This window comes from Hemibagrus wyckioides, linkage group LG19 (assembly GCF_019097595.1).
Source record: "Hemibagrus wyckioides isolate EC202008001 linkage group LG19, SWU_Hwy_1.0, whole genome shotgun sequence".
Lineage (NCBI taxonomy): Eukaryota > Metazoa > Chordata > Actinopteri > Siluriformes > Bagridae > Hemibagrus > Hemibagrus wyckioides.
This window is the reverse complement of record NC_080728.1, coordinates 7,295,079-7,310,428: the sequence shown is the minus strand read 5'-3', so window position 1 is coordinate 7,310,428 and position 15,350 is coordinate 7,295,079. Positions and strand designations below refer to the sequence as shown.

At 35.9% G+C, this 15,350-nt stretch overlaps 1 protein-coding gene across 5 annotated transcripts in view; it reads left to right on the top strand.

Annotated features, from left to right (window-relative positions):
• The window catches only part of sfmbt2 (Scm like with four mbt domains 2), a 62,462-nt gene extending 57,525 nt beyond the window's left edge, over window positions 1-4,937 (top strand). For all 5 annotated transcript variants that reach the window (XM_058417241.1, XM_058417242.1, XM_058417238.1 and 2 more), the window contains one exon: window positions 18-4,937. In XM_058417241.1, the coding sequence (XP_058273224.1) occupies window positions 18-158 (141 nt within the window). In that variant the 3' untranslated portion in view covers window positions 159-4,937. The remainder of the gene's footprint in view (window positions 1-17) is intronic.
• Window positions 4,938-15,350: the final 10,413 nt, after the last annotated feature.

The following is a 15,350-nucleotide window of genomic DNA, read 5'->3' as shown; positions in this document are numbered from 1 at the left end:
TCACTTTCTCTCTGTAGGACATCGATGGCCAGGCCTTGTTGTTGCTGACCCTCCCCACTGTTCAGGAGTGTATGGATCTAAAACTCGGCCCTGCTATTAAACTCTGTCACCAGATCGAGCGTGTTAAAGTGGCCTTCTACTCCCAGTATGCTAATTAAGCCAACACAGATTAACATCTATTTCTCTCAGCGGATAAATACGCTTGATACACAGTGCTCAGGGGCTGATAAATATGCTGCAAAGCTGAAAGCACAGTTCCTTCCTGAAGAACTTCTGTTGAACTTCTGCTGAAGAACTTCTGCAACCCCTCTGCTGTTTATTATGAATGGATTTTATCTAAGGATGAAACGGGACGTCAGGGTGAATACCAGATGACTGCTCTTGAAGAAATCAGAAGTGACAGTACAGATATTCTGCGCGTTTGTTTGAGGTTACTGAAGCAGATGTTTGGAAGGATCATTTCTGTTATAGCAGTTTAAGGACAACAGGGTGTTTCTCAATAACAAATATACGATAACTCTCAAAGTTAGCTTAATCTCTCCAGCTCGGCTCAATTCGACATGTGCTGCGTGTTTGCCTTTTAGCGCTACGGGCTTCTGACTTCCGAAGCAATGAAATAAAAGCTTGCTTAAAAGTCTGGGGTTATACTTGACACATGACTGCATGTACTACTCAAGGATCAGGTGCGGCGACTTGATACGTATTTAAAAAAGAATTAACCAGAGGCAATGATAAATCAAGTAATATTAATATGAAATTATTTTTAAATAGATTATTATCCCCCCAAAAATGACAGACAACTGTGAAAATAATGAACATTTTGAAGTGTAAAAAAATTAAATAGGCTATTAAGGTGATTCTGATCATCCAGATATCCTTTTTCGGTGTCATCATCATGAATTAACAGTAAATCTGGAACAAAGTTGGTCACATTTCGATCAGTGGTATTGTGAAATATTTAATTGCTGCCTTTTTTTTTAATCATATTGTATCATGTGCAAGCCTGAGGTTTACACCCCTAGAGGGAATGCAGCTCAAATACAAGGCACATTTGATAACATACAACACCGGGGGTACAGGTTTTCGGTCCAGTAAACACCTGTTTAATCAGTTGATCTTAGCTGTGGCTTCGGTTTGGTTGGAATAAAAACTTGCGCCTACACATGCCCTTTCTGGATAAGACTACACCCCTGCTCTAGGGACGTTCTGTACACTAGGGGGCAGGCCAAAGCCAAAGCATACCTCACCAACCACTGACCACTTCCTCTTAATATGAACAACAAGATTTAGACTAAAGATGCCGCAAGATGAGCAGTCTGTGAATAGCAGCGTTATTAGCTTGCTACGGCAGCTCATATACAAAAATTATAATAATTAAAGCAGCATTATAATAGGTAAAAAAATTAGGCTGTTAATCCGATCTATCACACTGGTTCTGCACCGAATGTGACGTGACAGGCCGTAAGAATGCAGAGTATGTGTACCAACCGTCTTATGCACCTGTAACAGCTTGACGTTTCACAGAAGTTTATTGCTACCTAGCTGATCTTACTAATCTGAGCCTTGTCTAGTCATCACTGTATTCCAATAAATTACAGCTCTTTCAGTTTAATCTCATTAGTCATGTATCTGATGAATCATTGATATGTGGGAAGCACCCAGCTGTTTTAAAGATTCTTGCATACTTCAGGAGAGGAACTGAACTCTGGCAATGGAGCATGACGGACAGCGGTATACAAGAACAAACAAGAACACATATTGAGAAACACCCAATATTCCCGTTAAAAACTGTGATTCACCGCCACATCTGTCTGCATTTTCCTGTCAGAGACCAAATGATATATTTATAAGTGTATTTAGACTTGAAGAATCAGTGTATAAAATGAAATAATATATTTGAGATATTTATTTTGGCCTGATGAACAGGTTTCATGTTGGATTTTTTTCTCTTGTTTCGTTGTTTTTTGTCTTTTTTTTTCTCCTTTTTTCACAATTGGACAGTGCAAATTGGTTCACTGTTCTTTGTATCTACCACTTTGTAAAAAACAACAACAAAAAAACAAACAAAAACACTGGACACTGTATGGAAATATCACCTATGCAAAAACACGACTTTTCTTATGGTCTTTTTTCTATTTGCTGTATGACACAATGCTTCCCCTTGAGAATTTTGTACATAGGTTGTGTACTAATTTTATTACCTAACTAGATTTTACTATTTTAATACACCATTGCGATGCACTGAAAAAAAAAAGGAGCTGGGATTTTCCCTTTTGTAATGTTTTATTATTATTATTATTATTATTATTATTATTAGCCAGAAACAGAAGGCGAAATAAAAGGTCAACACAAGAACCACCATATAACAAGGACAATGCAATGGCAGAGAAATCTAACCAATATCCTGTGACTCTTTACACATCCCACTAAAATGACAGTTGTTGAATGATGCTGTAAATCACCCATTGGCCATAAAATAGTGAAGAACTTTTCAGAGTCTTTTTTACTGTTTTTCTTTTCTTCATCAGTGAATTTGCATGATAAACAATCAAATGTGTTTTTTCTTATATACAGTCCCAAGTCCAAGTCATTGGGTTTTTTTTTTTTTTTATCCCTATAGACTGAAGACATTATGGTTTGAGATCAAAAGATGATTTTGAGAAGAAGGTTCGGCTTTTCTTTCCTGTTATATGTAGATGGTTTGAACGGCAGCACATTTTGTATCAGACCACTCGATTTTTAGACAAGCAAAAATATTGGAAAATGTGACTGACAAGTGTTTCTTGTTATCCAGGTGTGTCCTGTTTAAACAATAAATAGCTCTGAACATCTCCTTCTGGTTTTTAGCTTTTAGTTTCACCTAGGAAGACTGCATTTGATGTTAAAAAAAGTCATCATAAAGTTCAGACAGCTGTCCGCGGGAGAAAAGCGAGCCATTTAGAAAAATAGAGGGAAATCAACCAGAAGCATTAGGCATAGCCAAACAAGTAAACCTGGAAACAGACATGGAAGAGGACAGCGCAGGAAAACAGCAGTTAAGGATAGAAACATTGTTGTGAGCTGTAAAGAAAACGCCAGAAACAACAGCCAGTGACATCACCAACAACCTTCACTAGAGGTGACAGTATCACAATCCACCATTCAAAGAAGACTTCTACCTCAGAAATACAGAGACCATACTGTAAACTAATCATCAGTGAGAATCTACAGGCCAGATTGGAATTTACATAGAAATACAGAGCTTAGATGTTCTGAAACCAAGAATGAACTCTAGCAAAGTGATTAAAAAAGGTCAAAGTGTGGAGAAAGAAAGGAGAGGCTCATGATCCAAAAACATACAAGCTAATCTGTGTGAATCATGGTTGTGGTAGCAGCATGGCTTGTACTTTTATTATTGGTTATGGGAAAGACTCCCTAATGTATTTACAGAGAAATGCATCCAAATTCAATACGGCCAACACGACAGAGAACTATACCGGGGAAAGGTTTTTAGACTGGCCAAGTCAATCACTAGACCCTAACCAAAATGGAGTAACATTTCACATCCGGAAAGGAGACTGAAGAGAGAAACTACCCTAAAACAAACAACAACTCTGTAGAATCTGTGCTAAGAGCCTGGAAAAGCATCCCAAAAAGAAGAAACCAACAGTTTGATGATGTCAGTGAGTCACAGGCCTGATACAGTTAGTGCAAGAACAGGATATACAACTAAATATTATTTCTTTTCATTTATTTCAAGTCTTATTGGTTACTATACTTTTGCATACCTAAACAATGAGTGTTCTGGTATACAAAGGTTCTATGTCTAGAAAACAACAACAAAAAAAAACTGATAAAGCTGAAAACTCTTGTCTTATATTCATCTTTTGATCTCTTTGGTGTGTAGCATAAACAAATGAATTGGCCTTTCTGTTCCAATAGTTTCGGAGGGCACTATAACTATGTTATATTATGTAGCTGGATACTGAGATCAGATTTTTTATATCACAAATTTAGCATGGTAAAGACTTTCTTTCTATTGACATGACGATATTGTATTTGATCCTTTAAGGAAAGGATTCAGCCTTTTTAAATGCCCAGTGTGCTCGATCACATGAATGTCATATGACTTACCAACTAAAACGTTGCATTCACATGCTCACTCATGGTCACATACTTATTTAAGGATTAGGTAACTTAATTTCTGTAGTGAAGATAAGTATACACAAAAATAGTATTTAGTAAATAGTTAAAAATACGAATAGTGTTGACATCTTTCAACTGGTTCTATGAAAGAGGATTATATGATTAAATATTTAAAAAATACACAATGCTTAATAAACATTACATTATAGATTATTCTGGGGGGGGGTATAATTAATTACGTGAATAGTTTAATTATGTGAAAGATGTGTCTTAACCAAATAATATACAGGAAGAACACACTTCCTGTTAATATGAGGAAACGACAAAAACAGAAATGTAGTGATAAATACGACGGCTTGTTTTTAATAAAAATCCAGTCAGATGTTGTTAACAAGCTAAACTATGGAGAGATCAAATTTGTTCAGAGCTTACGTAATCAAATGACTAAATGCTTCTGTCCATTATATTACAATTATAAATTACTCTGAGATTATGCACAGGACATGACACGATTAACCTTTATACACAGACATGGTAGACTGAAGGAATAAAATAAACAGCTGACAACAGAATAAGGTTCCAAAGAAATGCTTTAGAATGATTTAAACCCAATACAGTTGATATTTCTGTGTTCTGAGTCATAAGGAAACGAAATCTGACAGGGTGGAAATTCAGCAGAATTTACTGAGATAACGCAGTACTCAGAAGGTCATTAAGTCTATCAAGTAAAAGTGGGTTTTCCAGTCCTGTAGTGCTTGGTGCATAAAAGCACAGCATAATATGGCAATAAAGATACACAACATCCATCCATCCATTCGGTTTCTGTACCGTTTTTCCTACACAAGGTCACAGGAAGCATGGAATTTATTCCAGGGTGTGGCAACCCATCACAATTGCATGCACACTCACACATCAGGGAAATTTCTAAACTTCGCAATAATAAGTGGCAGCACAGTGGCTTAGTGGTTTGTGCTGTTGCCTCACAGCAAGAAGGTCCTAGGTTTGAATCCTGGGTTTGAACAGGCAGGGACGTTTCTGTGTGGAGTTTGCATGTTTTCCTTGTGCTTGCGTGGGTTTACTCTGGGTACTCCGGTTTCCTCCCGCGGTCCAACAACATGTACATTAGGTTGATTGTCCATAGGAGTGAGTGTGGTTGTCTGCCTATATGTGGCCCTGTGATGGACTGGCGACCTGTCTTGGTGGACTGTATCAAGCTGTGCTGGGATAGGCTCCAGCAGATCCCCCTGACCCTTATTAGGAACAAAGCAGGTATAAGACACAGGTGAGAATTAGCACATGGAGGTTTGGCCAACCCAGAGGAAACCCCTGAAGCACAGTGGCATACATATAAACTTTGCACACACAGGATAGAGACAGGAATCGAACCCCCAACCCCGGAAATGTAAGCCAAACAGTCTAACCACTAAGCCTAAACATTATTATATCTTTGCCAGACTATAACAACATGTTATCATTTGAAAAGGAATAACAAGCACAGATGAGTGCCTAGATAAGTGAATGTATTGTACTTCAGCCAAAATTTTTATTTACATGATTTCTTTTATTACATTTTACATAATTTATTTTCCCCCATATGTTCTGAAGCAGATCAACCAATGTGTGTGTAGTGTCTGATGTTTGGCTTTATATCACATTATTACATTATGTTTGTCTCAGTATTATCATAAGATGTTTCATAAACTCGTTCAGAAAGTAAGGATTATTGAAGCCCTGAAAGGAAGATTTATTTTTTTCTCAGAAAAATCATTACCAGCAGCAATTATACTATTTAGCCGAAATTCAAATTAAGTAAAAAGAAATTATTTTCTAAGGCATTCAATGAATGGAAGATGATTGGTTTGTGCATGAAACTGGTATAATGTTACTTAGTTAGTTAGTTAGTTAGTTAGTTAGTTAGTTTTATTTGCCAGACATGATTATTATTATTTCCTTTAACCTTTATAAGACTAGATGAAAAATCTGTACAGATAAAAGATAAGAATTAGCATGTCTTAGCAGTTTTGAACGCAAGAGTTAGGTTCGTTCATTCATTCACTCATTCCTCCTCATTAACTGCTTTATCCCGGTCAGGACATATCATGGTAGATCTCATTAACATGAGAGAATTCAAGAATTTGCTGCCAGAATATTGCAAGGCATGATGCACACACACACACACACACACAAACACACACACACACACATACACACACATACTCACAACAAAGGCAATATTGTGTAGCCAATTGGCTTATTTGCATGTTTTCTGACACTTGTGTGGAAATGGGGAAACCCAGAAAAAACCCACATGCAGATAGATAGACAGACAGACAGACAGACAGACAGACAGATAGATAGATAGATAGATAGATAGATAGATAGATAGATAGATAGATAGATAGAGACAGACAGACAGACAGACAGACAGATAGACAGACACAGACAGACAGACAGATAGATAGATAGATAGATAGATAGATAGATAGATAGATAGATAGATAGATAGATAGATAGATAGATAGATAGATAGATAGATAGACCAGCAGGCAGACAGGCAGACAGACAGACAGATAGATAGATAGATAGATAGATAGATAGATAGATAGATAGATAGATAGATAGATAGATAGATAGATAGATAGATAGATAGATAGATAGATAGACAGACAGACAGACAGACAGAAATAAAACCATTTCAAAAAAATCACATTCAGACAAAGGCAGATTTAAATGAAGCATTCATTGCAGTAGTTATTTAGACTTATTTAGACAAATCCAGTAAATGCTGTGAGACTGAGTCACTGCTCTGCTCTACTGAGTTTGCTCCAGAGATTGAATTACATCTGTTTTTTTGTGTGGCCATTCATTTATTTTTTTTTCCATCAAGTTGTGGGAAAATTGTCCTACTGCTACATCATACTGTTGCCAGGCAACACGCTTCTCAGTTCACTGTCCGAAATTGACAAAGGGTTTGATAGTAAAGGTGTCCAATTACAGAGAATTGTTGAGAAATGTTTAAGAGTTTTCTGCTAAAGTAGCAGGCTGGAGCACACACGCCCTGTCTGAAAATATTCAATATACATACAATGCCTAATATAAATGGTGTCTTAGCCAAGTGCAAAGTAAACAGCCTAACACTGTGAAAATCGAGAGTTCTGAGTGAAATGGAAAAATAAACAATTTATGGCATGAAAAATGTCAACAAAAAAAAAAAGGAGATTGACTTTCTGTTGTTGAGAGTGGTGTACTTAGGAACTAGTGGAGTTTGCTTGCTTACTTCTTTTTTTTATTGTTATTATTCAATTTGCTGTGACAAACAGTTGATAAACACTGCTGGTGAAGTTAGTGCTAATATTTGACTTTTCACTATGATGCCTGTGATCCGGTACATCTGGCCAAATACTACTATATATATATATATATATGTATATATATATATATATATGAAACACTGGACTTGTGCATTGTATTGTAGCTTTCTTAGCAGTAAAGGAGTAACTCTTTAGCCGTCATGAACAAAGTTCTCACAGCTAGATTTGTCATCTATTGATGGCTTTGCACAACTAATGTACCCAGACCAGCCGTGTGAACAGTGATGGCTCTCGAGTGTTCATTCATTTATTTATTTTTCTTGTAGTAATACTGCATATGTTCATGCAATTATCCCTTCAGGTCAAGAGCCTCAGTTAATGTTGAAAATATAAAAATATAATATATGTAAAAAAATAATAATAATAATAATGAGGAAGAATCTTATCTGACCAGTGAGTTTGACTGTGCCATGGATGTTAGTGCCAGACAGGCTGGTTTAATTGTTTTAGAAACTGCTAATCTCTGTGGGGGTTTTTTTTTAACACACAACAATCTCTAGAGGTTACACAGAATGGTGTGAAAAAGAAAAAAAAACACTGTGTCATTTCTGTATTCATGAGAGAGGTCAGAGGGGAAACGGACAGACTGGTGACAGGAAAGCTATAGGGTATCTCAAATAGCCACTGTGGTGAGCAGTAAAACAGCTGAGAATGTTAAACCTTGAGGTGGATGAGTAGAAGATCACGTCAGCCAAGAACAGGAAATAGTGGGCACAGGCTTACCCAAAATTGGACAGCTGAAGATTGGAAAAAAAGACCAGCGAATGGGTTTTTTTTCCAAGCTTCAACAGCCCAGATTGTATGTAGAATTTTGAACAAGGCATTTGCAATGCAAAACTGGAAGGTAAGTAAGAACAAAATTGCCTAAACGATTCCTTTACTGGATGAACACTGACTCCTAAAACCGGGCTGATAAAGCAGCAGTGGGGGAGGGCAACTCGATGCGGTTAAGACTTTTCTTTATGAAAAGTGCTAGCTTGAAGTTTTGCATGCATATCGGAAATCAACAAAGTTTACACTCAAAATGCGGCATGTGAACTTCACCACAATGCACATGAAAGGTTAAACCACACTCTCACACAGAGGCGCACTTGCACAGCACGTAGTAATCATGCATTTATTTGTTCTAAGCACATTTCTACTGTAAGGCAAACAAGGGATTATCATTTAGAACGTGGCGTTATTAAGCTGTATTGATCTCTTCTTGTGCGCTCAATGAAAGAGGAGGCTTTTCATATGTTCATATTTCAATAACCAGGCTCATTATTCAGGCTATTTTTTCTACATAAATCAAATTGCATGAATAGGTCTCAAGGACCTCACTGAGCACTTTTCAAATGTTGACAATGTATGCCAGCATAATTAGCAATTATTACCCCTTGTGAAACATAAACAGATTTCACATAGACAAACATTTCTATCATATAAGTCTGTGTGACTGTAATGTGCATGTTTATGCACTGATATATTATTAGCGATAATTTCAGGTGAAAACTCATTGCTTTTAACATTGCACAGAGTGTAGAAATAATGCAATGATCAGATACTTATGCGTTCTGTCATTATGGCTGGATAAAAATACATCAGCACAGCGCAGGATGAATGCCATAAGCTACAATTCACACCAATTTCAGTACAAGACAAGATGTGTGTTGTCAGTTATACAAGCCACATCAGGCGTGTCACTGTTTAATTATATAATAAGGCAACAGATGCATAGTTTTAGCCCCATTTGTACATAATAAAAAGCACAGTTTTAGGAATTATTTCTTGTGAAGTATGTTCTCGGAAATAATAGTACCAAAGAACTGTCTATATCAGCACAATAGCAGCTTATATTACATTAGTTGTTGTTTAGTGGGCCTGACTGGTGTGTGCATGTATTAAATGCTCTCATGAAATAGTAACACAGTTGTTTATTATATCGATGTATTTTTATATAATGAATTATGTCAGAATATTGTGTGTGTGTGTGTGTGTGTGTGAGAGAGAGAGAGCGAGAGAGAGAGCGAGAGAGTCAGACAGAGAGAGAGAGAGAGAGACAGGGACAGGGACAGAGACAGACAGAGAGAGAGAGAGAGAGAGAGAGAGAGAGAGAGAGAGAGCATTTGTGATCATCTCCCTCTACTGTACATTCAAAGCAAAAAATGAGTCTGTCATTTCTTATTAGCAGATCATTCAGCCTGTTATTAGTTCCTTTTCCTCATTTCAAGGATTTTTACTCGGTAAGACATTTCTCAGTGATATTCAATTTATAAATAGTTAAGAATAATTAGGAATTATATATAATGTTGTGAAGTGGTCATTTTCACATCAACAGCCTCAGCTTTGAACAAACTCCCACAGTGTTCAATTAACAAAAGTTAATCTCTATAAGTTAGCATCTGTCTTACTGCTAACTCTGAAAATTTGTATTAAATCTGTGAGATCTGCGAAACACTGAACTGCACACACACACACACACACACACACACTGTTCACAGGAAATGAGAGGTGCAGCACACCTAACCATACCTAGAGAATGTATACTCTAACCACACCCCATTTTTATAAGTGCCTCACTCTTTTACATTGTACTGCCTGAAGGTTAGAAAATACAGAGCATGTACATCATAACATATCCTTTGATCGAATGCTCGCATCTTGAAACTTTTGCATCACTTGTATGCTCATCTACCATAGTCTCATATCTCCTGTGAAAATCTAAAGAAGCAAATGTGAGATATTTTCTGACTGATCAACTACATTTGTGGGAAACGTCATTTTAACTCGAAAGAAAGATCTGCTGTGTGTGTGTGTTTAATTGTTGAAAGATTCTAATCATGGTAATTTTCCTCCCTCTCTGTGTTTTCTATTTATTGCAATCTTTTTACGCTCTGATTAATCCAAAGAAAGGGAGAAAGGGGGAAAGGGCATGATCTTTAATGTTATTTTTTGTATTCATTTCTTACACAGATCGTCGTTTTCTGTTTGCTTCTCCACCTATGCATCTGGCAGGAGGGGAAAAGAGTGTCACAAAAAAAAACAAACAAAAAAAAAAAAAGGTGGTGGTGTAAATCTGTGCATGGGACATATTTTTCACGTAGCAAACTATTAAAGATCTTTAAACAAAGGTGTGCTTTTGAGATTTCTTTATTCTTTTAATGCCAGCAAATTAAAAAAGAAAAAATAGCCTTTGGGAATGAGTCATAATGACATTCTTGACACACTTCAGTGAATGACTCATTTTGACAACAATGCTTTGTGAAACCCGAATGTGTGTGTGTGTGTGTGTGTGTGTGTGTATTGATTCTCAGTACATTTTGATCTAAATTCAAATGCATGACATCTTATTGAGATTGCTCTTTTATCTCTTATACATGTTCAACTCAAACTTACCGAATAAATGGCGCCTGGGGCCTGGGGTTTTATCCTACAATGAAAATGAGTGAACGGCTAAGTGAGAGGCTAGCGGGGATGACAACCTGCAGTTAATTAGTCCGTAGTGTCTTGCTTGATGTTCTTTGCTCATCATCATTTGTTGTGTTAGTGCATAAGTGCATTAGTGATCCATTATAGTTACATTATGTCAGAAGAGGACGGCTTGCCTTTAGAGTCCCGCTTCCTTTTAAAGCTGCCTTTTTTTTTCTGTTTTTCTTTACCTTGTGGAGTTTTCCGTGGCACTATTTCCCTGGTTTTTCTCTTTAAGGGCAGTGTAAATGCCACGGTTTGTGCAAAATGCATGTTATGGAAAGCTTGAAAATTTAAACTGAATTGAATAGAATGTGGAAAAGGTAGAAGATAAATGATGTGATCGCTTATATAATGAAGTGTATGATTAGATGAAATGTCTGTAAATAGGCGAATGTCACAGGCTAGGATGTTTGCCCGTTTGTAGCAGGACAAAGTGTTTAACATCAAGTCACGGTTCATGCAAATGTAATAATTGGAGAGTGAGAGAGAGAGAGAGAGAGAGAGAGAGGAGAGAGGAGAGAGAGAGGTTCATTAATGAATGCATCCAAGTATAATGTGTAATGCATTATGTATTTCATTATACAAAAGGCTAATAGACAGTATAACTACTACTGGTTTGTTGCTATGAGGTATATAGATTTTACATTTTTATTACTATTGTAAATAACTGTAGTAATGATTATTGGTAAATGTATTACGTTTTTAAATGATTTTCTATTATTTAGAATATCACGAGCACACATCTCCACACGTCTTCGTACCCAATTTTCATGTCATCATTGTTCACTCCGGAGAACAATACATCAGAAATGGAAACAATTCCTTCTAATTGCTAGTCAGCATTCTCATGGAAATTTTGAAATTAGTCACTAGTGGTGAATACAAATGATGGTTTAGCGCACCTTTTGTGTATGTATGTGAAAGAGACTCATTTCAGAATAAGCCATGCAGAGAATCCATCAAAGGTGCTACAAACATCGCTCACTCTTACTATATAAACCTGTCATCTGTGTACATTTCAGCCGTGGATGCACTTCCAGAAGTCATTTTTTCTCTTCCTGAGACCTTCATTGTTATGGAGTGACAGTTGCAGTTTTCACATCATCTACTCAAATGTTAATTGAGCGAATTTAGAAAACACCTATAGGGGAAAAACAGCTTCATTTCTTTCCTCTTCTCATCACAAAATACCAAGTGTGTTGAAATTCATTTAGCTGCATGTATCTATGCATAAATATGCTCTCTGTTGACACCAGGATGCAAAAACGTTCAAGTATTTATTGAATTGAACTATTTTATAAGAACAGAAAATCTACCTCGCATATGAGTCCCACTGGAGAATAGCATCTACCAAATATAAACATGCCCAGACTGGTTCTAAACCCAAACATAATGTCATTATTTCTGAATGCATTTGATCAAATATGACATTGAGTGCAGTTTAACTCAGCTGTAAATTGGTAAAAACGTGCTTGAGAGTGGACAAAAGCCAAGACACAATCTCCTGTAATTACCATAGAGAGAGCCTTCAAGTTGCAAATAAACATGTAAATTAATAAAAAATCCAATCTTTCTGTGTACACGTGCCATTTTAGGCTAATTAGCCTGCCCATATAAATAAAAAAAGAATGTAACAATAAATCCACAAGAAAATTAATGATTACATGCAGATATAATCAAACAGGGAAAATGTGTTAATTAGGCTGCAGATAACTAGCATACGATGAAAGAAGGTTTGAATTTGGCTCCAATACACAGTATTTCTTCACAATAATGCCAAAACATTTCCAATTATTTTATTCAGTTAATTAGTATCATATTTACTCTGATATGCTCACATTGGGTATATGCACGTGTGTGTGTGTGTGTGTGTGTGTGTGTGTGTGTGTGTGAGTAAGAGAGAGTGAGAGTAAGAGCGAGAGTGAGAGCGAGAGAGAGAGAGAGATCTGGGATGTTCCCAAATAGTCGTCATCTCATTGGTTTCCGTGGCAACAGAAATAAAAAGCGAAGGAACGTTCCCTCATGCAACACCACATTTTACTCATTCTCTCTCTCTCTCTCTCTCTTTCTGTGTCTCTCTCTGTAGGCTGACCCCACCATGCTGTTTTCATTCTTCTTCCTTTTATCAACATTCCCTGGAACTGAAGAGGAAATATTCTTTCACAATGGTTCATATCAATCAAATGACTCATTACCAATCCAAAAACCTTACTGTAAATGCATATTATATGAAAGAAACAGGTCATATACATAATGTATTTATCAAAGTGTTTCAGACTGTATGTATAATATAGTAATACATATAATTTGTATCACTAACATCATTGTATTTTTGTATTGGTGACTTTTTTGTTTTACACCTATTAACTAAAACACTAAAATTATTATTTACTCATCATGTTATTTACTCATCATGTTATTTAGTAATCATGTTATTTCATAGTCACTTTAGGGGAAATTGGTGCCTTTATAAAGACTCGATAAACAGAAAACAATTAGAAATATTGTTATATTAAACATAACTGTGATGTTAATACAACAATATTCTGCAATAAAGCATCGAATCACTCGAATAAATTCATTTATTTGCCTTGTTGTTCTAAATATTAGCAAAATCTTTGAGACACCATGGGGTCTACGTTACATTTCAACATAAATATTTATGTTTCTTTCCTTAAATGCTAATTTAAAGATAATTTGATGATTTAAAGATTTATCATTTATGGCTATATATATAATAGTTCATTCAGCATGTACATTTCATGTGTGCTAATAAATGAGCATCATGTAAAGGGTATGTTGGACATGTTAATTAAATATGATGAGTGATATTACAACAATGGTAGGTCAACCGTATAGGTGTTCATTTAATGCTGTAACAGCAAATCCCACAGAGCCTTTCATCGAGGCGTGTTTTCCTACCTGTTACTCTAGCGCCATCTGCTGTTAGAATAGTTCAATTGCCCATTTCTCAGTCAGTCTTTGTTTACTTTATTCATACTAAAAGTGCTGGAAGTTCACAGTACAATTTAAAGTGTTTCACATTGTATAAATAGTGTTACAATAGTGCAACAAGTCAGGCCTTTGAGGTTATATGGAATTAACAGAACAACCGTATATCATATCATTACATTCACAGTTATAACATACATGTGACACGTGGATTCTAGTGCACAGATCATAATATATTATAGTCATAATATTACCTCATAAGATTGAGGCTGTATACAATAATTATTTCTGTTTGAATTTAGATCTTATGATAGTAAAAACAGCACTCGAAGTCTGCAATCTTCTTCGTCTAAGTGCATTATTGATGCCACATATCATAGAACCTTCCAGGATGGGCTTTAAAATCTCTCTGGTAACTGGAATGTTACTCTGTTATTCGTTTACAAATGCAAATTAAATTTCTGTTCATGTAAAAATTATGTCTCACAAGGCCCTTCTGCTAACACAGTATTGTTATTTGCGATAGATAGATAGATAGATAGATAGATAGATAGATAGATAGATAGATAGATAGATAGATAGATAGATAGATAGATAGATAGATAGATAGATAGATCAATACTTTATTCATCCCAAAGGGAAGTTTAAAACTTCCAGCAGTATCCATAAGCACAGGTAATAAATAAAACAAGGAATATAACAACAACAAAAAATACAAAATATTCGAATTTAAGGGTACGAAAACATAGAAAATACAGCAACAAACAAAATATAAAACAATCTAACAAAATATAACAAAAAAAATATGACAAATAACCTATAATAAAATAAATATAACAAAAATACTAAATACAGAGAGTTAAAAAAAAAAATTAGCAAAAAATACTAAATACAGAGATTTAAGAAATATTTGCGTGTTTATGAGTCCTGTGCAAATCTCTGTGTATTGAAGAGTTCTGTGCAAACCATTACATATGATTCTGTTGGGTGTAAATCTCTGCATACATGATACCAGCTATAATTGCAACACTTTTGTTTTTTTGGCAAAACAATACATCAATGATTAAGATGTGGACCGTGTAAACTATGTGATTTGTCTCCTGACCACTGCCTGAGACACTGTCCATCTAAAAAAACAGATGAGAGAACAAAACAAGAGATTGCAACAGTGGTTTTCTGGGAAGAGCAGCTTTCACTTGAAAAAGGCAGTTCCTTTTCCAGTTTTCCATATTCAAACAGACACTTCTGGTTGTTTCAAGTCTCACAAAACAGCCCTCAGGTGTTGCATGTCCACTGGCTGACCGTACTCTGGATGATTATTTTGTCTGTATAGGCAGTGACATGCACACCATAAGGATCAAGAATTCTGTCCATTTGTCATTGAAACATGACTGGGGCTTCAAACAACCTGCAAAAGCGGGTGAGTAGTTGGTGTAAACCAAACTGGAA